The 26483-nt window shown below is 34.5% G+C and overlaps 1 protein-coding gene across 4 annotated transcripts in view; it reads right to left on the bottom strand.

Annotated features, from left to right (window-relative positions):
* Positions 1–297: 297 nt before the first annotated feature.
* The window catches only part of LOC126824440 (lactadherin), a 138747-nt gene continuing 112561 nt past the window's right edge, over positions 298–26483 (bottom strand). For 3 of the 4 annotated variants that reach the window (XM_050553670.2, XM_050553669.2, XM_050553668.2), the window contains exons 5-12: positions 22917–23055; positions 22099–22239; positions 10840–11012; positions 8316–8393; positions 6785–6929; positions 5107–5154; positions 4421–4666; positions 298–3581 (exon numbers count right to left, since the gene is read on the bottom strand). In XM_050553670.2, the coding sequence (XP_050409627.1) occupies positions 3304–3581; positions 4421–4666; positions 5107–5154; positions 6785–6929; positions 8316–8393; positions 10840–11012; positions 22099–22239; positions 22917–23055 (1248 nt within the window). In that variant the 3' untranslated portion in view covers positions 298–3303. The remainder of the gene's footprint in view (positions 3582–4420; positions 4667–5106; positions 5155–6784; positions 6930–8315; positions 8394–10839; positions 11013–22098; positions 22240–22916; positions 23056–26483) is intronic. The other variant, XM_056101836.1, reaches the window with a different exon arrangement.

The following is a 26483-nucleotide window of genomic DNA, read 5'->3' as shown; positions in this document are numbered from 1 at the left end:
TCAGTGTTGATTCCGCTTGTCAAAAGCGCATAACGGATGGTCTGACTAGGAAAAGCGTGTAGTCGCTAGGATGGGACGAAAATCCGAGATAAAAGATCCCTTGGCAGTTGGAATTCGATCAAAAGTAGACAGAAACGCCGCGGTCCCGGCAAAATTGCCTTCACAGTAAACTGCATGGCATATGTCCATCTTCATGAGCCCGTCTGTTACAGAACAGTTAGACGTTGCTGAGTAGGGTGGATATTAAACTTTCTCTCTTTCTCTCACAAATAAGAAAATGAACATGTATAGTTTAATTAGACAAATTTTTTATTATTTTCCAGTGTGGATTTGAAGATTTGATGACAGAAATGTTGTATTTTGTATAAAAAGAGTTAATTAATACAAACAGATTAATATAAATTGTTTAGATTTCGTTCAGCAAGCAGACTTAAATGGATAAATAGGAAGGTTTACAACTTTTACATTAAACGACAGTCTAAATATCTATAATAATATTAGAACTTTCCCTATTGAGATAAGGCTAACTCTTTTTAAAATACCCAATACCGCTTAACATTTATGTTGGAAGCTTAATTTCTATTGTGTCTGTCTTCATTAGTCCAGTCGGAGCTGAACAGCAGGACGTTAAACCCCATTTCATTTCATTTCATTTTTATTGGTACATTTGCAATTCACATTAATCTGTTACCATAGACTATTGCCATAACTAAGGAGATGTGGCAAGCAAGGTGTATGTATTTTCATGGGTGCTACTTTTAATTGGACCGTGATAGTAATTTGAATTTCGTAGACATTGAAGACCGCCGTTTTAATATCGATTAGGTGTTTGAAACAATAAGTATATAATATGTCATAAGGTGGTAGGTTTATTATAAATATACAATGATACATTGGCATGGTTAGACATAAATAAAGAAAATAATGTACAAAATTCTTGGTTTAGACAGAATTTTATCTGAAATGCTCTTTGGAAGAAATATATCATAGTTGTAACTTAAGAAATGTCACCCACAAATTATCTCATTTTTACATAATATTGAAATAAACAGCTTGAAGTGGTCTATCAACTTGGTATAATATAAAGCTATATTCCCTGTACCGTCTAGAAAGGTTTTAGAAAGATTTTTTTCTACAAAGAAGATTCTTTATGTTCGAATAATCTTTTTGCCTTAAATACGGCAAGATTGTAGAATATTCTTTAACTTCGATTAATCTTTTTGCCTTAAATAATTCGTCACATACTTATTAAAAGTCTCTTTTTGATATCGATATAATATATGTATATTGATCAATTTCCTTGAGTTTTTCCGGCTTGATTTCGGATCAGCCCAAGCTATATGGCGCCATTTACACAGTAGTGGTGAATGTGGTGTGCGTAGCAGGCTATACTTATACTTTTTAAAATATATATAACCACCTCTTGAATATTCGGGAAATTCGCATGCCTAATTGTTTTTAAAAATTGAAAAACAGATCTAACAAAACCTGTAAATATGTATCAAAATTTGGAATACAGGGCAACCCGGTCCAAAAACATAACACATATCAACATAACATAATGAACACTTGAAATTTTAATAACACCATAAATTTTAGCATCTAATAATATTGAACACCTTTAAAAAGTTATACAAAAAACTTGTGAAGCGACCATTATTATGCATTTCAAAATCAGCCAATTAAAATGGTTCCTCAATGAATATGCGGACCTTGCATAGTTTTTATAGTTCGGGCACTACAATTACCATACGTTAATTCCCTGAATATTTCGTATTAAGTACACCACTGCTTTATAGCAGTTAATATCATATGAGGTAAACTGAAAACTGTTTTGATTTATTTGTTGGGTTTTCTCTTTTACACAAAACGAAATAAAGTCAATGTTTTCTTTCAAGAACAGCGTTTGGAAGTTCTGCATCATATGTATAGTTTTCATTTTATTTTTTTCAAAAAGAATTATATATCAAAAATAAATGAATACATAATAAAACAATGTTACTTTTCGAAAGAAATATTCAGTTATATATTATATGATTTTACAAGTAACACAATAATATGAATATTGTTAATTCATTATTTAAAAACATAATAATATTTTTGTTATTACATTAGAGTACATGTTCAATAATAAATAAATAGTATACCTCTTTTCTTTAAAAAAAAATCTATAATATCAGAGGTTTACAAGTAAGGAAACCCTCAATATATGTTAAAGGCACAGCCCTCCATGTTTCATTAAAGCCTTAACGACCAAATAGTCTGATCCGCCATCTCTTCAATATCTATGAAGAGCGGAGAACGTTATAAGACATATGTAATATAAGTGTCTTACGAAAATATTAGCTCTCCATACCGGCTAATTTAGACCAAACATTCTTCTGGCACTACTCGAAAGAGAGATTACTCCCTCAGCCTGTTATAAATGTAAAGTATTCTCCGTGGTATATTCACTGTTTCAATACAAAAGACTAACCTGTGGAGAAAAGAAACAAGAACACGACTATTCTAATTTCATTAAAAAACATTAGATTATAAATATACAACATTGAATATTGAAATATAATAATATATACATATTAGAGGTAACTTTACATAGCATGCAACACAACTTCAATATCATTAAACATAATATGCTTCGCGGAGCTGATTGTTGCTTCGCGGAGCCAGTTGCTTATATTATTATTTCTTCCGGAAGACGAACACATTTTAATATAGACATCTGGTCTTCTTCTTTAACCCACAATCTTCTTTCTTGCAACGTTTCGCTAAGGTTTATAACACTATGTCATAAATGTGCTTCAATAACAAAATACGGAAAGCAATAGATGGCATAAATCTATTGCTTTTTTCACAGTCACAACATCGCAAAAGTTTGTTCATTTTGTAATTGTGAGTTAGTGTTAATATATGAATTAACGATAATATGATGGCTTTACTTTTACCCTTTAATTAAAGAGACCTTATTGGTGGCATAGTGTGTGTATTTGTTTGTAAGTTTTGTATATTTACATGTGTCTCGATTGTCATGATCCTCTGTTTTAATCTTATCTCCCAGTCAATACAACAATAGAATCCGCATAACTGTTCCATATCTTATGGGAGTATAATTCTCACACCTTAAAAACTCCAATCACTTCACAAACAAAGCTTTTAAAAAAAGTCTTTTCCCGTAATTGTGTATTGTTATGTGTTTTCTTTTAAAACAAAACGTCTTTAAAAAGAGATATAACAATGTAACGAATATATATATAGTTTTTAAAATAATATTCATCGCGGCATTTGTTTGTCTCTGTAGTTTATTTATTTAAAAACTTGCACCTCGCACAACACAGCACTGAATAACCGGCTCCAGCTATTTGGAACACCCCAGGCCTCTATTAAAACGTAACGTCCCGTGTGACGTCGAATACACTGTAATATGAGTTTTTGGTGAAACAGTGCATTGTTTAAACTGGAAACGTAATTACACATATTTCCGGATGCATATGATTCGTCCTCCTCCCTCAAGTCTTCGTCAATATACACAACAAGTTTATCGAGGTTTTTCATATATTCTCTAAACGATTTACCACCTTTCTCTGAAAATACAAAATTATAAACATTTTAGTTGATTAATAAAGTGACAAAATGAAATGAAATGGGGTTTAACGTCCTACTGTTTTGCTCCAAACTGGGCTAATGAAGACGAGGGGCATACAGTGTGCTATGAGGGAAATTTTGCCCGGACAGCGGCACTACGACCTACTCTTATATCGAATTCCAACTGTCAAGGGATCTTTTACGAGCACGCCAATGTGTACACGGGACTTCGGTTTTTCGCCCTATCCGGACGACTAGACAGCTGTCCATGTCAGGCCTTCCGTCCTGCATCACTGACAAGGGGGAACCACGCCGGAAAATCTCGGCCAATGCAGGGATCGAACACCCGACCTCCAGGCTAGCGGGCCAGCGTCTTACCTACTTAGTCACCGTGACCCCCGATTAGTAAAGTTAATAGCACATACTGTGAATAGGTACTTTATAAGATTAAAATGTTGAAACCGACATACAACAACTTATCTGTCCATCTTCAACCCAGGGAATTTCACTCATCTTAGAACTCTTTCATCTCATTTTGTGTACCCCGTCTTCATTAGCATAGTCGGTGGATTACAGTGGGACATTATCCCCCATTTCATTTCATATTATGTACAGTCAGATCGTTTAACAGATGCTAGTTGTTCGGATGGTACGAAAGACTCCTTGGCAGTTGGAATTCGATATAAAAGTAGACCGTAGCGCTGCTGTTCGGCTTATGTCCGTCTTCATTAGCCACTCAGAGCAGAAGAGCAGGACGTTAAACCTCATTTTATTTCATTACATGTTTAAAAAATACCGCGGTATTTTGTTTATTTGCATATACAATCAATAAACCTACCTTGTCCTTCACCTTGCCAGGTATAAATGATAACACCTGATACCTCTGTTGTGTCACCTAGATCTACCGTCCATACTGGATTATCACCGTACAGATTATCTAAGAATGTACAACCCTGTAGATTCAGATCCATCACACCATCAACGGCTCGTGAAGCATGACCTTCTGTCAGGTGATTCCGGATATGACGTTTATAGTGACGTTTACTGTTGATCCAACTTTCTTTCTTGTAGGCGAGATTCTCGACTGTAATGAAAAGATATACGGTTCTTGAGATAGAAGAAACCCGTAAACCTAATAAATATTGCCAGATTTGATCTCGAATACGTTTTGGATGATTGTCACTGGTTGGAGTTTACAATCGAGTTTGCGAACATTTCCTTATAGCAACAAATACATAGGTTATCCGACTGGATAGACACATTTTAAGGAGTGTTTTGAAAAATAATAATTTATGTTAGTCATATCTGACTTCGTCGTGTCTGAATTGGAAACGCAGCCATTATATTGTGAACCCAGACAACTGCCCCGGATCCGATATCAGACAAAGGATCTTTCAATCCCGAGGGTCTTACACCTAGCTTAGATAGTGAGAAGGAAGTAAGCAGAAATATGTTACATTGTTAGGTTTTTGTGGATCAGGCCGGGGATTCTGACTGGGAATGGTTTCTCTCAGTATTACTTACCACAAGGTGTGTCATCATTAACTCTCATAAAACCATCAGTACAAATACCTAATAAATTCAAACAAAGGCAATTTTAATAACATATATTTAATAGTTGCAAAGCAGTTCTTCATGTAGTGGGGGTTTTACGTCCGCAGGTGATATCGCAGGCAAGCACAAAGCAGTTGCTTAGCGCTTGTATTGTATCAGGGATAAAGATCTTTGGCTTTGCTTGTGGTTGGCTCCTTTTCATTAACCCGGATGGAGGATTGGCTTCACACATCTAATCTCTGGCCTCTAGATTCAGGGGGTTACACACCCTATTTGTGGGTTTATGAGCGGAGAATACTGGAATGCTCTAGTCGACCTCTGGCTAGAACACTGTTAAAAAGCAGAGTGATTATTCTTGATAAAAGCGTTTTATTCGAGTGGTTGGGTCAACATCACAATAAGCAAAACAGAAGAATGGGAAATTAACAACTTATGATCAACATTAAAAAAAAACGATCATGTAAAAGAACTTTCACGTGGGCGGGCAGTTATTGAAGAACATACAGATCTTCTCTTACCCCCTCCCATACCTGTTTAATAGAAATCTTTTCTTCTTAACACGCCATGCTTACTGTAGCAAGGTTACCTACATGTACCTATTCTTTTCTTGGCAGTACTATATAATTACAAGTTTGTGTTGAAAGATGGATAAGTGCCATGATTAACATTAATCCTTTCTTGTCGCGAACCTCCTTTAAAACCCCAAAATTATATCTTATATACATTTGTCCTGCTCTTTCTATTCAAAACGTCAAAACAGCAGACTTGTAGGTTTGGGTCGGCCATTGTGATCAAACACCATGTCAACATGTCAACCAGAGAACTAAAGATGGAGGATATTGTCATGGTGATACGAGATCCAACAGATTAATGCTATTTAGAAACAAGTCCCGAGGAATTCGAGGTTACTCTTTTGTTATTATGAAATAAAATGTTACCTACATGAACAAATCGTCATAGGGAGGTATTAGCTTAACTATCTGGTGGCCGATCAATGCGCGGCGGAGTAATTACTGTGTAACAAGAGAGATGACAGCCTATTATACATTATGAAATGTTGTTACTGCAGAACAAGAGAAGTACTAGACAAATAATTTCTAAAGGCAATGATGGTGTCAGCATGGTAAGTGGTGACAAGATTTTCTTTTAGTTTGTCGTTGATAAAATGATTGCTTTATATAGCTCATGCTGACCACAATAGTTTACTATGGAAAGTGGTCCTTAGCCCTATGATATAAGCATTGCGCAGGGGGTCTGTAGTGAACAGTCTTAATGGGGAGATTTTACTTTACACAGGTTGCTTGTAGAAAGTCATCACAAGATTTTGTGTAGTGAATTTCTTGTTGCTCGTATGAGGAATTCGGCTGATCTTAGTCAGACGATCGGCCAATGTCCAAATCAGTATCGCCGGATAGCTCGCCCCGACCCCTTCTCCACCCCGGCGCCACTATTGCAAAATCTCTCTATATGTGACAATTCATGATAGCTTTATACTTTGTCATATCAGCAGATTCTTTGTGCTGTAGTACCACCTAGTATTATTGTATACCAAATCATATTGGTTGTGTACTACGTTGTCTTTATTCCCGAATATTGTTTGGGTATTACGTTGTCTTTATTCCCGAATATCACCAACTGAATACATTACCTGTAAACGGGCAGCCGAGAAGACCAACTCGCATACTGATACGCCCTTTCCATTCAATAGGATGAAATCGGATGTACCGAGAAACGAATGGCGAATTCAGGAAATGTGTTCGAACAGAGTTCTTGTCGTTGTTTCCTCCAAAAAGCTAATTATAATAAAACAAATAAAAAAGATTAGCATGATGCGTTAGCCGGTGCGGCGCTAGCGCCAAACTGCACGATGCAAAGATGCAATGTGACTACGACCAAGTGAAGTGCGCCATCTATTTCCGGTCTACCCATGCCATACGATGTTCCATTCATGCCCGTGAGGTAGGGTACACACAAAGTGGTGACGTGCGTGCTGGTAAGGATGAATCGGTGAAGGTCACGTGCCGCTAGGTTGTGGAGTGCTGGTTTATTATGGAGTGTGGGTTTGGAGTCTGTTAATATTTTTTGGCATCATGCAGGCATCAGATAGAATAGGAAGAGGGTTAATAATTCAAATTAGAATGATGTAAGGGGAAGGTATTGAGTGCAGGACATGCTTGGAAAAGAGAATGAGACCACTTTAGTCTCATCATGCAGAGAGAATATACATGCTTGGTCAGTGAGAGGAAGTGCATTCAAAACTCAGACATGCGCACAAAATATTATTATGAGAAAACTTGTATATTATAGAATTGACATTAAACAAGCATATTATATACACAGAAGTGACATTCCTTCATTCAATGTTTAATAAGTTACATTCAATTTATGTTATTAAAAGCCCTTTCATAAAACAAGCTCATGTTCTTATAGAAAACACAGCAGGCAATACAAGCAGGAAACATTTCAATTAAAGATATTTCATAAATACGAACTTCCAAGATAAACAATTACTTCATTCCGTAAACCCGAAATTTTAAAATTAAGTATAAACACAACAATTTGTTGATAAAATAAATTATATTAAACCCAAATAGATAACCCAAATAGATATACTATAGTTTGGGATTACTTTACAAATTCAATGTCTAATTCAATCTATAAATTAGCCTCAATTGCGACTTGGGATTTCGTATTTTGTTTCCACTGCCCGATTTAGATGGTTGTCAACTCAAAAGATGTATTTCAGTGGTAATCCCGTTCTTAAACCCGAGTAAATCACGTAATAATCTGTGAACACAAATTGCGAAATATTTTAATTTTAGAATATAACATTTTATAATACTTTTAACGATTTGACAGGTAATCAAAATTCGTCATTGTGCTAGAAGTATTAACATACGCCTTATTTAAACGTACATTACAATTATTGCAGTCTGTTCATTGGCTGAGCTCTAAGATCATGGCTCAGTGTTTATCTCTAAACCAATGAAAAGGCTGGATTCTTCAATATTTTAGTCGTTGTTTTCATTTTAAAAACAGACAAACATATTTGTTTTCGAAATTCGACCATAAAACAAAATGGTAAGTTTAAAAAAAAAAAAAAAAGCGCGGGATTACCACTTTGAAAAAAGAGAAACTGTCACGTGACAGGAGAGCGGGCCACCTGTTAGTGAGCTTACCAGACCGTCTTCGGAGTATTTATCAGGTATTAAATTTGAGGAAGTTGTATTAATCGATGGACTCCATAGCCACTGACTCTACAAAAGGAAGAGATTTTGATTATCAAATCTTGCTATGGACTACCACTTTATCCACAATCTCGCGTTTTTTCTCCAGGCAGCGTCATTTAACACGAGAACAGGGAGGTAACTCGACACTTTATGACCGACGATTTCAACTCTGTGTTACTGTTTTCTTAGGAAGATTCAAAGTTCTACGCCCGCACAACGTTCGTTAAAAACTATATTTATTTAATTTGTATGCTTTAATCCTATAAATTAATATACTAGTTTTTCAGGTCGTTCTACTTAAAATTACGTACATATTTCAAAACTACTTCACTTAAATACTAAATAACTTTGATTATTTCAGGGGAAATCAATCACTCTCGAGTGGTTTTAGATTGACTACTTCAATGTACATGTACCTAATTTCAACGAGTGGCTCCAAGAGACGATTATGTTGGGCTTTTTATACGCCTAGAATATTATAGTCTCAAATATTACAAAAATTAAGAGAAGGTTAGGAAAAAGAGATTTGATTAAGTTTTAAAGAAATAGCGTTAAGAGAAATCGGTTATTTGTTAACAATTATTGTTAAACAGAAACCAAGAGTTTCACGAATTCTTATGACTTTGTTATTTTAGTCAGTTACTTACAAGGCGCGCCAAATTGTTCAATTTTCAAAATATAAAATGCATTTTGAAATGTACATTGAATATGTGATTTGAATTTCCGATCTATTTAAGCCCCTAATTCCCTGTTGCAAGCTGTCTACGGTATGAATATATAATATATATTGTATATATGTACATGTTGAAACAAACTAAAAATAGTTTTTTGAAAGATTAATTCAACAAAAGAAGCAAACAGCATAAGATATAGGCCTACTTTCGATTTTATAGATTTATTCCCACGGATATATATAAGAAAATGTAAACATAAATAGTGTAAAACTAGAAGAAAGAAAGTGAATTGATTTTTCGTTAATACAGAGTCGTTATCGGCAGTAAGTTATTAAAAAACAAAACAAATAACGCATTTTGCTAGCTTGGGCCTGCGATTTTCGCATTTTAAAAACATATTTATGCAGCGAAAATATGCGAGTACAGCGAATTGTACCTTTTGCTCGCGCGTCAATTGCGCTCTTTTGTTCCTGAAATGCAACTAAAGATTTAATACATATAAACATCAAAAACAGAGTCATGAAAATTGCTAATATCAATGGGTATATGCACTTCAATGAATACAGGCGCCATCATTTATGGTTTCATATTAAAAGTCATATTGATTGGTAACAATCGTAAAAAAAAACCTGTTCAAAAATTATAATTCGCCAATGAAGCCATAATGAATATAATTTCGAATGATTTGTAAACAAATACACAAACTTCTCTTATATTTGCTTGTAATATAGATTTGATGATACAGCACAATAAATTATAATTTCGCAATACGACATTTACATTAAGGCATATATTTAAGCGATTAATCAATCAATTGTAATGCATATACCCTCGCTGTAAATTCCTCACCCAATAGTTTTAAGACAAAGCGAACACTATCTCTTTGTTTACATACATATTAGGCGTTACCCACAATATTACAGGATTCCATATAAACCCACTTGAACTTGAGCCTCAAGAATTTTACAGTGGACATAGACTTAAGGTCGAATCTATTGAGACGGTCACATAAGCCAGTTGAAATACAATCCATTTCACACATACGGGCTATTATTTATCTTCATATGGAGGGTCCCGCCATAAAGCCCATTAGAGCCCCGTGTAGGGTGACTCGAGGTACAAACAGAAGGGCAGCTCCGGCCATCTTACCTATAATTTATATGTCAATATTGTTCTAGCAAACAATTATGAACTTATCGCGCTGTATTTAATACGCTTATTAGGTGGCCCTTGTAGTTTCTGAAAGGTGTGGAAATCGCCTTCTGAATGGACATTGTGCGTCTATTGGGACTAGGTCACGTTTGCTAAGAAGTGATTGACATTATATATTTGAATGGTCAAGTCGAAAATCAATGTAAGACCGTGTCTTAAACGGTTAGTACCAATAATAAGTGGGTGTTAAGATCCCGAGGAAGTATCGTTGTGTTTCATCACTCAGTTCGATACGATGATGGATATATCGCTTATCTGGTCATTTTCATGTTTGAATTTCCGACTGCTATTGATTTATTAGGCCATGATAAAAAAAAAATAAAGCTGCTTCCAGGCATCAACTATGATCAATATGTAGATTCCAAACATGTTCCAAGGCTTTTCAAGTATTCAAAATTTCAAAAGTGATATGAAAGAATTTGCGCTATAGATTCTTGGAAATTTTGTGGGATTTATTTTCACACAACCCCGCAAGACAGTCTAATCCTAATACTGGACATAAGAATTTCCATACGTCTCAAAAGTCAAAAGAAGCGCTTAGCTGTATTTATGTATTCAATATAGCCCTACAGCTAAGAAATTCCTACCTTAGGATCTAGATGATGTGCGTCTTTATAGAAGTACCAGACTTGAGTGTCATTACTGTAGCTAATCTTAAACCTTTCTACCCAATGTTTTCTCTTGGTATCACCTCTACCTTTGGATATAACACCAGTAATCAGAGTTGGTGGACCAACATCAATCTGCATCCATTGGTTTGCTAAAAACAGAAAATTTAGAGTTCTATGAAAAGTTTCGCCATATTTAATTTGACCTTTAAATCAACAGATCCTGCAAAGGAGATGATCCCTATATTATGAACCTTCATTGAAATACATAGGGTCACCCACCCCCCGACCCAACAGATATTGAAATGTAGTCTTCATATAGATGCGAATGGATTTAATATTCACATTATCAAAAAGAGTCATTTCGTAATGTTACCTTCTATTGACATTGGCTTGGTTAATAATGACTCTATTTAAATGAATGAATGAAATTTTAATGAGGTTTAACGTCCTACTTATCTGAACCAACCGGGATAATGAAGACGGGGTGTTATTGTCGAGGCCTCTAAATTAATGTTTGGACACGGTATATATCTGGCATAAATATGCTAATGGATTTATTAAATAAGTCATTTCGTTACTTCTTCTTACAAACCATTTTTTTTTATTACCCCACAATTTACTGTCGAGTAAAAGTAGGTTTTGACAGCTATACTTCATTTGAAATCAAATACCACAAGATCTCATGTACGTCATCAAAATCATGTCACGATTTCTCCTCAATGAATATGGCACATTTAAAATTTAATGGATATCGTTGTTGCATATTTGCCTTCTTTGTGTCAGTTTTACAGTTATTTGTATAGAAAAAGCACCGATCGACAAATATCACACCTTAAAGTGCAAATATCTTGAATGAATTAAGAAATGGGTTATGTACCGTGACATGTTTCAGGAATGTTTAAGACCACAGAAACTCAATTTTAAATTAACTCTAGGGTGTTTATATCTTATGAAACAATTAATACAACTAATATTGTAAAAAAGGGGAAAATTTCGTCCATCATATGCAATATACATTTATCTTTGCAGACGCCATGAAATACGATCCATGCAGACATGACAATCTGTGAAATATATTATCGAAGTTAAAATCAGTATTGATTACAGCAGTATAATGCATATGAAGTGGATAAAATATTATAGTACTAGTCACTAATTATAGTAACTAGGGGTGTGTCTCTATGTCAGTCCTTCTATCGTTGGAAAGTATCGGGTACCACTCATAACCCAAACGGTATTCAATTAACAGAAAAATATGAAAATGCTCGTCAACGTTCAATAAGGTGCTTGGTCGTTTGACTCTAGTGTTATGGTGTGAATATCAACACGCGTAAAGAGTTCATACAACTGCTCACGACTCCCTGCTATATTTTTACTCAGTGACGTCTTACTCCGTCTCCAGCATGCCCCCTCCTCTTAACTATAATCTCTTTATTATTAAACATTGTCAGATCATACCTTCATACTTCAACCCTGAGCTGATTACCGAGTACGACATATAAAAAAGAAATAACCAAAATTAAAATAAACGCCATTGTTAGAAATTATACAGGTATATGTACAGGGTCAAATTGTATTTAAATATATGGAAATGAAATGAAATGAAATAGGGTTTAACGCCCTACTGTTCTGCTCCGACTAAGCTAATGAATTAATAGAACACAATTTTTATGGGAAACAATCACTGGTTTATTCTAAAAGCACGACGTTTCGACAAGCATTGTGCTTGATAACGATAAGAGGATACTTGTCGAAACGTCGTGCTTTTAGAATAAACCAGTGATTGTTTCCCATAAAAATTGTGTTCTATTAATGTGTTTTCCAATCGCTAAATGCCACTTAAAGATTAAGCTAATGAAGACGGGCATACGCCATACAGTGTGCTATGAGGGAAATTTTGCCCGGACAGCGGCACTACGGCCTACTCTTATATCGAATTCGAACTGTCAAGCGATCTTTTACGTGCACGTCAATGTGCACACGGGACCTCGAGTTTTCGTCCCATCCGAACGAATAGACAGCTGTCCTTGCCAGGCCCTCCTTAATATATGGATGGTAGATTTTTTTTTAGTCGTGAATAATATTGATATATCACATAAACAATAGTTAAGAAAGGATTCTTGAGCACGCATTAGTTATCAAATTTGATTAAAAATTAAACTGAAAAGTCCTGCTTTCAAGTAAATTATTTAGGGCAAAACGTAAGTAATAAAACTAAAAATATAATTAACATTTTCTCTTTAAACAACCATTAAAACAGGTGGGTTAATGCCCAAATTAAAAGACATAAAACAATTCGTCACACGTTTGGGCTTAACTTAAATTTCATTAATAAAACCTGTCTGTTTCTTTCTTAAAAAAACTAACAACATATAATCACTCATTCTCATACAGTCATAGGTTGCTGCAGTGAATACCTCAACATCTACAAAAAACAGCGTGTCGCTCGGAGGGATGCGTCAAGGTGACATTCCTCGTCCTATTTTATTCATTGTTTTTGATGATATAAAGGGACAGATGAACTGGGGTGGAAATTATGCTACATAAAAATGTACACATTCCATTTTTATAGGCGCTTAAGTCAAAATGCGACACACGTGGGGATTTTAATAACCAAGACACTAAGATGAAAGGATTCGAGTGATATCCAGCTAGGTTGGTTTGAATTCAAAACCCCAGTGGACGAACAGTGACCGCCTTGGTTGAATTACAACGGTTCTATAATTGATTCAGAGATTTCTGAAAATGTATGTTTCGGATTTGGTGTTTTCTTGTTTTTAGTGACAATTATATCTAGAATAATCATTATGAATACAATTGATTAAGAAGGTTCTAACAAAGTTAATTTTTATTGAAAAATAATGGTTTTGATTTAGTGTGTTTTTGTGCTTAGTAGCACAAACATCTAAAAAATCAATATCAAGACAGGTCTAACGAAATTCAATATAACGTTCGAATGGACTGTCCAAATATGTGCTGTGTTCTGGGCGCCAACATTAATGAAATACAACATAGCATATATACGCCATTTTAGCCAACAATTGAAGATCGGTCAAATGTATCGTATTCATAGGGAAATGTTAACTATTAACATCCATTATAATGTGGTATATTTCTAAAAGAAAAAGATGATAAGATTCCACAACAAGGATAATAATCATAAAGCCATTTTGCCCCCCCCCCCCTTCCATATAGAAACGAACACGACAGGAAACATGTTTTACCTTTTTTGATTCCAAGGGAACCCGGAAACATTGTTCTAAAATCTTGCCCTGTATTTTTTTTTAAATGTAACAAAACAATGAATGTTACACATCAATTATTACCAAGTGTGTTTTTTTTTATATCATACAATATGGCGGGGTTCAATTCCCTGTATCGGGTGACACCGTCCCTTGTACCCTCGGTACAACTATTTTATCTGCCTTATCATCTATATGCATAGTTAACCTATTCTCTGTCCAAGATCATCTAGATACGATGAAATGGCATACTTGAAATATTGTTGACGTTTATTTCTAATAAGCTACATGAAGTCTTTTATAACATTAGTATTCATGTAAATATTGGCTCCACAACTATCACACGTGGTACGGTAACCAGTTATATGCTCTTTATAGAAGATAACTATTTTGTTGCTCAGCCGGGTGGAAAAAACATATATGTTCAACAGAGCAAGGAAACCATATTTTGCTTGTATCGTTTTTTTGCGACATATGGTCAACCAGCTGCATGCAAAATAGGACAATTTATATGGAAACATATGGAAATCGCCATTAGCTAATAAACAGAACCTATGGAATGTTGTTTAAATTATCGCCAACGTAATATTTGAAATTCTGGCTTTCTCTCCCCACCTGCATGTTTAAGAAAAGACAATTTAAAAAGAAAGAAAAAAACATATGTATCCCACACTCTCCATTAATTATTTTATATATCAGCTTGCATCGTATTTTGTAATATTTCGAATGCGAGCTTAAGATTATCTGGTTTTTGGAATTAGAGAGAGAGAGAGAGAGAAATGGGTTTTAACGTCCACTCGACACAAACTAGGTCATTTCGGGACTAACATATGGTTCAATTTTATTTCAAACAGGGAATCGAAACCACGCTAGTTGACTCAATAACAGACTTTATGATACAGCGCGCACGTGCTAACCATTCAGCCATCCAACCCCCCTTTTGGAATTAGAAGAGTTGTAGGCATATTTTAGTCCAAAAAAGATCAGACATTAAACTCTTAAATTCCATTACATTCATTCGCAACCCATGTGTTTGTGTTAAGTTTTTTCAGTTTGATATTGTGTGGCGCGGTTTTTCCGGGGTTTTTTTCTGTGCGACACAAACCCCTTGTATTTACTATTGGGCCAGGTAAACAGAACGGCTTAAACCCATTTTAGATAGGCGGGGTACAAGGTGAATATAATTAATTAAAGATTAATACACCCATAACTACCAACAAAATATAAATATACAATAATAATAATAATCCACATTCCGATACAGTTCTTGTTTACAAACGTTTTGAAAGAAGAGACTATTTCCATGAAATTAATAATAATGTATTACCTCGAAATGACGTTATTGAGGCTTACACGTTGTTTTCGAATATTAATACCGCCCGGGTATTGTTCAGAAACAAAACTATATTCAATTTTGAAAACCCAACACCTACGCAACATTCCAGATGGTCATAATCTCTATTGTCAATGATGCCAAATGATGTCTTCATAATCAAAAACACGAAATGATAAAAACGTACAAGTATGCTATAAGAGGGGACCCTTTATTTTGCATACAAAACGAAAGGCTATTAAATTCGTTATTACATTAGAATGACGTTAGTTTGTGTGTCAATATTTTCTAATATTAGTATCATTAAGTCATTGTTTACAAGATTGAACTTAGGGCGTTGTCATAATAAAGAATATCAAAAATTCCTCTAAATAAAAAAAAAACCCACAAAGAGACACGGGTAAATTTAGTTAAGCGCATAAAAGGAGCTGGGTACGAAACGGTTTAGCGTATAATACGACGGCTTTGACAAGCACTCCAAAGGCTGATGAATCGTATTCGGCAATATGCTTCTATATGTACAATTTCTATTCGATGGTTGTTGAGAAAATTACTTGTAATTGTTAATGGAAAAATAATTTTTAACACTTGAATACAGCATGTAAAAGGATAAATTATTTACTAGTACATGCTTTTACAATGTCAAGGCTATTAGGTTATACGGGTTTAATAAACTCATTTACTATGATTGGATAAGAAAATAAATCCAAACAAAATGGATAAAAGGAAACACATGGTTTGATTCAAGCTTATTCTAAGATAAATTACAGAATTTTTTGTATTTCAATTAAGCTTATCACATTTCTGACACAAAAATGTCACACCTCTACAAATTTAAAAGGGTGGTTTTAACTTTCTTCAAATTTTTCAAAGAATATGCATTTCTGATTTTAAAAGTGATTGGGCATCATACCTTAAAGAGAATAAAGGATAGAACAAGTAATCGATAGCCGTGACATTATGTATAGTTTTCTACAAAAGGTCCCTTATATTTTTCCAGTCAAAAAAGACAGGTTTTTTCAAGTTTGGGCAGTATGTTATTTTCTACAAAATGCTCCTTATTAATTGTCAGTCGAAAATGACAATTGTTCGCTCGATTGGAGTTACATCGGAGTAATGACCACTAGCAGAATCCCCAGCCAATATTGTTTATTCATTCACACATTTTTATTTTTAAATATCCAGCACAATAATAAAAAAAAAATTTGTCCACCAAAAAACAATTCATTTCTAGCAATGAGCAATATCACGTGTGGGGAGTCGCTGTGGCTCAGTGAGTACGACGTTGGCTCGTTAAGCTGGAGGACCCTTGTTCGATCCCTGTGTTGATCGAGAAGGTTCATTGATAATTTCCAGCGTGTTTCCCCCTTTTCAGTGGTGCAGGACAGAGGGAATGCCAAGGGACATTGTATAGTCGTTCGGATGGATTAAAAACAGAAGTCCCGCGTACATATTGTCGTACGTAAAAAATGCCCTGGCGGTTGAAATTCGATGTAAGGCGTTTGCCGGTCTTCATATAGTCGGAGCCGAACAGTAGAACAGTAAACCCCATTTCATTTCGATATCACGTGTGTGTGATTATATGCATGTACCATACGACATCCAATGGATACAATTTGTGTTAATTTAAGATGCTATACAAAGCAGGTTATACACACGATTAACCTTTATGCTTGTTTGTAAAATATTGTAATATTTTCATCACATACACCAGGTTTCCCCATTGAGGCCTTTGATACATGAGGCGAAACAATAAATAATATATGTATGCTTATATAGAATACACATGGCGGAGTTAGATAAATACCCGTATGTTTATTTCAATGGACGTCGGTAATTGATGTAAAGGTATCGACGGTGCTGCCACCTGATTGATTCCAACAGGAACATGCTTAAAGAGTTCCATATTGTATTATTACAACAGCAGAACACATGTGGACTTCAGAGCTTAACGTAAGAAATTCCGGAAATGTAATTGCTACTGATAACAGTTTTCTTATTTATAAAGTCGGGAAGAACAAAAAGGTTAGAACGCCCGAACGTACCCACTATTTTATTGTCACATGTGGTAATTGCAGTAAAGAATATTCAATATTTTCATTGGCTAAAAATACACAATTTTTCTGCACTACAATCGTTACAATGTATTTTGGTTGGCCATATGTAAGGCCTACATCGACGTCATATTTGAATCTACACATGTCTTTAAACTTGTATATCAAGTTCAACTTGAAAATACTTGTGGTGCAGGAATTTGAATTATCAAATTATAAAAAGAATTCCCTTCATTTTTCCAGCTCAGTTTTTCCGTTAGAATGATTCGTTCATATCCAAATAAACAAGAGCATAAATTTCTTAATCTCGAACCGAATCTGAACACACAGTACATGCTGAAATATTCTTAGTAAAGCTCTCTCTCTCTCTCTCTCTCTCTCTCTCTCTGTGTTAAATGAGTTATATGAAATGAGTTATTAAAACAAGCAGAATTCTGAAAACCTAAGTCCTTGATGTTAAATCGCCAATTCAGCACCAGTGGTAATAACTATCGTCTGCAGATTGTAGATTACAAAACCAGGTGTAAAAAGGGCGGGTAAAAGGAAGTTTATAATTGATATACCGTGGATGTATCTTCACCAAAACACCTGTCATTGACAGTTGGCCTCCAGTTGGTATAAATACATGATATTGCACATAAAATCAACCCAATGCATTTAAAACAAATATTTTACATCACGATAAAGCGAGATCTTTCACACGAAGTCTCTTTAATAGATCAAATATAAGATATATTTCACGCCAAAACACCAGTGCCTATAACTAAATTTTAGTAGTATTATTTAGAGTTGGGAAAAAATGGAAAACTTAACTTCCAGTAATGGTAAGAAGCGATTTCAATTTTGAGCAAAACCTTGCTTACGCTTTACGCCCTTTGGTGTCGATTTGAGTAAAACCTTGCTTACGCTTTACACCCTTTGGTGTCGATTTCAGTAAAACCTGGATTACGCTTTACACCCTTTGGTGTCGATTTGAGTAAAACCTGGATTACGCTTTACACCCTTTGGTGTCGATTTGAGTAAAACCTGGATTACGCTTTATAACCGTGGGTCCAGATTACACTTTACGACTCTTGCGCAGATGTAAGTAAATTTTGGGTTACACTTTATGACTTTAGACCCTGCAGATTTGTTGTAACGGAAAAATATATTGTTTATGACTTAAAACTTGACATTATTTTTGGAATCCCAAAAGTGGGTGCATCTAAATGTACATTTATTATACGGATTGGGAAACTATCAATGTAAATTTCAATTTGGAATGACATAGGTTCGGATTAGTTTCCCATTCCCTGCAAATTACACACGCCCTAACATTGTAATCGTTCTAGCCATAGACGTCAGGAGCTTCCTAAGTGTGGATTCACTTTTCTAAAAACAAAAAGCATGGTGAAAGAAATGAAAACTTCTGCAAGTTTTTATGTTATTTAAGATGGTGAAGTAGTTAGGTTGACCTACAAGAAAAATAACATTTTTGTGAGTCGTAAACAGTTAATATATCGCGTACCTCTCAGATGGTATAGACTTCTGTTGACTGACAAGATGATAGGCCAAGGTTTGATGTAAGACTAAAAACATACGTAAGGGTCGTATACACTGCGCAAACTTCGCCGACTTTGAATTTCTTAATTTTAGAATCAAAATAAATTGACATCCACTTATTATCTATAATATATATATTTTTTTCATTCCGCGTCTACTTTATCTGGAAATTTAACTTTTAATACTTCAATACGAAAGTACAAGAAGTGACACCAGGTGTTCTAAAATATTTGCCAAGTGCACGGGAATTGTCACTACTTATATGAAACTAGGGAGATTGTATAGGCATGATTTCAGAAGTAACAACTGCCTGATATAACGGCTTTAGCTAAAGTTACAACCGTGTGTATGGGCCCCAGGTTTGACACTCAAATACAATGAAATTGTAGTAAGTCATCGGATACAAAGAAACTAATTTCATTTACTTTTTTACTAGTTGTGAACTCGTCAGTGTAGATTTGGTGTTGCTTTGCCACTTATTATATTACTCTGAGCACACACGGTTTAAATCAGACTCACGTATAGAGATGACAGGAATAAAATGGGCGGAGATTAACCTTTTTATTAACACTTTACAGATAATCTGAGACCAACATATCATGACTTTATTCTCCACGATGAGGTATGCTATGAAAACAGAGGGATCAAATCGTACGAAACTGTCGCTCGAAAACTAAATGATAGCTTGAGAATGGGGTCCAGTGGGTATGGCCGTACGATTATTAAACCATAAACATCTTTCATTGAGTTCAAAATGTACAAATGATCAGATGTGTTATTTTAAACAGTGGTGGTACTAGTTTTATATAAATTTCCAATACGGTATACTCAAACGGAAGTCGGATTGTTTACTACTTTTAGTTTCGTTTCTGAAAAAAGGGCTATATTATTTATACACTTATAATGGCTTTATCTTCGGGAAACTTTTTTTACATGTTAAAAATGTATAATCTACTAAAACAAAATAAAAATTGGAACCATTGTAAGTTCCAGACATCTTTAAATGTTAAAAAAATATCATCTTGCTAAACAACTCAGAACATAAGTTCCAATGAACAGTCGACAGACACTTAAGTTAGTTCATTTCGATCCTACCTGTACGGTCAATATTGAATACCTTTGCCAGATTCGCCAGATTCGTCTGTACAGTTTAACAAATTGGCTACTGTGGCCACCCATGGAATTTAAATTCCTAATGAGATGTCATAACATTATTGGTTCTGTGGCTGAAAGCTTCGGTTCAGGGGGTTGATTTATATAAACACTTACGATGGAAAATTGAGAACCTGACAATTACCACAACTAATTCATCATCAAAGTCGCTGGAAAAAGAACATCTTACAAAAACAGACTAACATGTGGCTATCGATTTTAAAACATTTCGTAGCATTCATGCCCTTGTTTCGAAACTTGAAACTCATTTTCGTATTAATGTGACTCAAAATTACCTGTCATTCTTTGATGGATAATCTTGTATTCAAATATTTTGTAAACAATTTTGATCTTTAGAAGCTCTGTGGTATGGAACGAACATGTATGGTTTATTGCAAGGGTTGCTATGTTCTATGTTAGGTCTCATAATGCAATCGTTTAACCGTGGCCATTTCAAGGGGGGCAAATTTAATTATCGCTAAACGTTATTTCTACCTAATAATTTGATTTGTAGAATAACATATACCCTATAACGAGACGTAAGTTTAGATCTAAAGCACCCCACCTCTTTAAAACAAACTTGCAATACAGGTAACTTGACTCTAAAACATAAAGCCATTACAAAGGCATTTGATTTGCTAATTATTCTAGTAAGAATTAATCAAATTTCAATACTATTAAAGATAATTAAATAATTAATTAATATATATTAACATAGGATCAACTTTGATGCAGGATTTGTCTATTAATTATGGAGACACGGACTATTACCAAAATTATACAAAAAGAGTAAATATCTTTAAAACAAACTTGCAATACAGGTAACTTTGAAATACTTGACTCGAAAACATAAAGCCATTACAAAGGCATTTGATTTACTAAGTATTCCGGTAGAAATTAATTACATTTCAATACTATTAAAGATAATTAAATAATTAATTAATGTATATTAACATAGGATCAACTTTGATGCAGGGTTTTTCTATTAATTATGGGGATACGGACTATTACCAAAACTATACAAGAGTTAAATATTTTAAGTTAATGACTAAAAATTATGAAATTGATGATTTTTAAAGATATATTTCCAGATGGCGACATTGCTTGTTAACGAGATAGTCAGGAGTTCCATATAGCCTGGTCGGTAACTGTTTTTTGGCGCCAGCGAAATTCTTTACCAAGACATTCATTATTAAATCATCAAATGTACACTTAACGACTAATAATTTACTTAATTAGTGGGTTGTTTTAATGTAGTATATTATGTAGGCCTAAAATAACAACATACAAGAATTACAAGTAGGACAAAACTTAAAATTAATAAAAGTCTACTCAAATTAGTTATATTCAGTAGTTTTTAATAGGAAACATTCTAAATATATATGAAAGGTCATTTGGATCACAGTTATCTATGTAATTATGATTGCTCGTCGGAATTATGGGTTTATACTCCCAAAAAACCCAACAACATATAAATTGCTCGTCGGAATTGTGGGTTTATACTCCAAAAAGGCGTATAAATTTAACATCTGTGTGTTTGCTGTAAAGTTACTGGAATATTTAAGATTAATTACTTAACATCGATGGATTTCTTAACAAGAAAATACTTCTAGGCTATCTATCTTTAAAGGCATTTTTTAAAACAAAACCCGCCTTAAACTCAGCTGTATGGTACGATATTCCCCCAACAAATGCAGCAATGTTGTTTACTAATATTACACATTTTGGTAAATACTGTAGCCGTACAACAAAATCTATAGCAATATCGTGTTGAAGAAAAAAAACTCGCGGCTGGTGTTGGTTCCTTGGGCAATTTCACTACAGTAGTAACACCCAAAGGGCGCAAGTTTGGCTATTTGGATAAAAGCTCCCATGGAGACTAACAAAAGATTTACAAGTTTAAAATGCTTACTGTCTTGTTTTTTCGGACACCATCCCTTGGTACTGAAGATATTTCCATCATCAGGTTGACAAGAACTCTTCTTTTTAAACTTTCTACTAGACGAGGCTGAGATTTTACCATACGGGGGTAAACCAACTGGTTCTTTACATACTGAAATACAATTCAAGGCTAATTTTAATTCTATTAATATACGAGTATGTACACCATAAATTGTTAGTTGGAAACTAATAAGTGATATTCGATGTTCTAGAAGGGAATCATTGATTCCATTCATCCAAGATACAAGACACTGAATCATTAGAATTATTAGAATTGACTTCCCTATTATGGGGACCGAAAATAACGGGTTCAGGACCGCTTAGAACCTTACACACTAAAAATTAATTTATTCGTTCAAATAATACGAACAGCAATAAATTACCCCATGCGATCTGTGGCGCTTCCACAATGGAAACCATCTGCTAAAAAAGGGTATGTGCTACTATGACAACGAAAACAGGTCTACAATCCAAAGCAGTGGAATATTCATTTTTAAAGATACCTTCCAACGTACAAACTGTGTGATTTTATAATATAATTGATCTAAAAACACATTCAATGTAATGTGTCTATCAAAACATTTTAATCCAGAGAAACTACCCCAAGCCGTAAAATTCTATTTTTAGGAGCCGTGTTTGTCACGTGACTTAACTGTCCCGGAAATTACACAAGCTGAGGGAGATCCAAATCAGCTTGTGTTTGTCTTTATTCGCTGGCCATTTACCACAAGTTATCGGAGCCTGGGTAAATTCTGGGATTATCATTAACGTTTAAGTAGATATACTTACGTTGACAACCGAGAATTTCAACTCTCATACTGGGATGACGATGCCAATGTACGGTATGGAACTTGATATATCTAGCAATAATAGGTTTATCAAGATAGACGTGACGTATTGCATAGGAATCAGTGTTACCCTCAAATACCTGAAAATAGACAAGACATTAATGATTTAAAGTTAAATAGTGTTTAATTTCGCATCATCTATTAACCTGGGATATGATAATTAACCAGATGTGTGGTTACATAAAAGACCTATTATGGGAGATTAGACAAAGAGCTGGTAGTTCTCACTATAATAGTTAAAACCTAGATAATGTAGAGGAGATATGCTGAAAATTTCAATCAATTTGATCCACACTGAACCAAGTATTTAGCGATTGAATTTTGGGCCTCGCCTCGATCATCATTACTAAAGTCGGTGCGATAAAAAACATAGTCTCGATTATCTATTGTTTTTATTTAATCAGAAGCAACAGACCGGGTTCTAATCCAGTAAATATTACAGGCTAGCGATGCCATCGAGAGTTGATTATGGTCTGGATAAGTTAACTAATGTCTAATTAATATTTAGATAACATTTCAGACCCAAAGAAAGACCTGCAATTGGCAGATTTAGCTCTTGCATAATGTATGTTTAAATACATACTACAAACTGATCTTTAAAAATAAAATAAAGACGGTTAACCTCTTTCTTCCTAAATGCGTTCGAATCTATAAAGAGAAATATACAGGCATTAACGTCCACAAAATCAAGCTATTTTGGAACTAATATACTTTTATTATTTTATATTAATGATTTATGTGTCTTGGTTTTGTCCATTACGTTAAGATGTTTAAAATCAAAGAATACTATCGCCAAAGATCTAAACAATTATGGAGACTCAAGGACCGATGTTTTCAGATATTCGACCCACAGCTTAAGGCATTGACCAAGAGGTTTTATCCAATGAAGACACTGATGTAAATTTCAATCTATTTCCAGATCACGGATATGACATAATGTTTTTATTAGCAAATTCTGTGACGTTATCAGTTAACGTAAAGGTAAATTCAGATTTCCATTTTAATATTTTTAATTGGTGTATCCCAGGTCCTGTCAAATTTGTACTCAATGATACCTCTCGATGTAAAAGATTAAAATCCCCGAAAACAAATAATCACTTGTACACGGATGTGTCAATTCAAATAACAAAATAAATTTCAAATAACTGCATGTGCAAATCCCTTGAGAAAGAAAGATTGTACTATTCTCGTCATGTTTTTTTAAAAAGATAATTATGTTGTGTTTAATAATTGATAAGAAAACGCCCAATTGCAGGGGGTTGGAATAACTAACATACCACCGCATAGAACCGCTGGGCGTCTTGCATTTTTTTAATACTCGAGAAAATATCGCAATAATCCGACAGATTCTAATGATTTTATTTTTATTTATCTTTTTACATGAACAGATTTATAAAATAAACAAACAATGAGCAGAAAAACACCTGGATAGCCCATTCTGTTATGACACGCTAAGACCCGCATAATCACATAAGGATGTTAAGAAAAATGACTTATACCATCATAGTATTTTGATGCAGATTTTTGTCATTGAGAAAAAAAATGGACGTTGCTGCAGTATGTTTGTTTTTATTTTCTAATTGAAATCACCAGTTAAATAATCCACCTCCAATGCATTTATTATTTTTCATGTATTAAAAAATTACATACGTTGGTGTGTATTAAGTGCATCGGGTTAAGTGCATCGGCAAATTCTTTTAAGTATTTTAAAAGTAGTGTTTTCATTTGTCATGTGTTGTGCACGGGGAACAGTGTGACTACTATATCTTGAACACCATCTATGTACTGTTATACTAATTTCTCGTTTTGCTTCATGTATTTTTATGCGTTAATGTCGACCATAGCTATCAAAGTCCGTCCGTCAGCTTGTCCGTCAAATACTCTACAGGTCACAATTTTTATGCCACTTAAAGATTATCTACAGGTCAGACGTTTTGGGATATGTGTTTTTCAAACGTTGTTGGATTGTTTGGCAAGTGCCTGTTACTGTCTCTGTAACCCTATACATTTCCTGGGATTTTCCTAAGGAAGAACTGCCCCTGTCACCTAAATCATATAAACGCTCTGCTGGGAAAGCTTTTAAAAGCCAGTCTTCAAAATGCTACCAATGGCCGTATATTCGTTGCCTGGCAAAGCTGATTAACCGTGTGCGGCAAAACTTAAATCTTATTATATATCGATTAATGTATATGGTTTCTAATAAGACGGTGTTCCCCAAGGATCAACCTTTGTCCCTCTTCCTCATCTTATACAGTTTTAGCTGTTTTTATTTTAATATTGCCAGAAGAACAGGTTATGCTGATAATATGGTTTTCACCAAGGACCAACCTTTGTTCCATATCTTCATATGCTATAAAGTAATGGCGTAATTGAAAGTAGCCTTATAAAGCTTTTAATATTTGGTAATATGGTTTTCTAAAGGGGTCAGTCTTTGTTTCGTACCTTTCCATTATTTAAAGAAATGATATAACTTCAATAGCTGGAGACTTTCTACTTGTCTTAAGATAGTAACTTAATAAAGTAAATTTAATATTGATTCAAGTTTGATTACTTTAAGAGATATAAACCCTATTATTTTATAATGTATAAAACCCTGCTGTTATTTCCTCGGTACAGATAAAGGGATGCTATTTGCTCTGTAATTTTCTGATGAATTGTTTTCTTTGAAAATGAAGCGGAAAATTAGATATCCATATCTTATTATAATGAAATTATCAAATATTGAAATTAAGGTCCGGATGAAATATATTAACTAACTGTTTCGTTCCGGTTTTCTAGTTATAGAGGACGTGTCCATATCTTTAATCTTCTCGGTGGGAATTAAGCTTTATTATGTTTATTCATGTGGCATAAATAAACGAGGACGCCTGAATTATTTCTTTAGGAATTACAATGGTCATTCGGAGTGTATGGATACAAATATAGATTTGAACAATACGACGGGGTCAAATGTTACATACGTCAGATTGTGAAAGGCCAATTCATCTTCCCACGAAGGCAATAGGCTATTTTTATCTAATCTAATCATGACAACACAGCGATCTGTTAGTTTCGTTTTGAAAGAAGGGCATACAGTAAGGTGTTCTAATATTAGTAGCCGTATATAAGTATTTGCTTAGATTCAAACACCTGTAAATTGTAAAGATACGTCCTTTATTGTTGATTTACTTTAAAGGGACAGGCCACTCTTTAATACGGAAATTAAGGCGATCGCATGGCGACCGAACAACCCAACTAATAACTCCTTGCATAGGGATTTAGTTCGCTCTTGTCAGTGGTGCAGGATGGAGGGTATGGCAAGGGAAAAGTATAGTCTTTTGGATGGGATTAAAAAAATCAAATTCACATAGGCGTGCACATAAAAGAACCTGATAGCACGCTGCATGCTCGTCTTCGTTAGCCTAATCGGTGTAGAGGAGTAAGGCGTTAACAGGCATTTCATTTCATTTTTGCATGGGGATTTGGGCGTACTATGTAGTAAGTAACAAAATCATGGTGTCTTAAACCT

Source organism: Patella vulgata, chromosome 6, assembly GCF_932274485.2.
Source record: "Patella vulgata chromosome 6, xgPatVulg1.2, whole genome shotgun sequence".
Taxonomy (NCBI): Eukaryota; Metazoa; Mollusca; class Gastropoda; family Patellidae; genus Patella; species Patella vulgata.
Note: the sequence above shows the minus strand (reverse complement) of the source record. Positions and strands in the feature narration are given on the sequence as shown.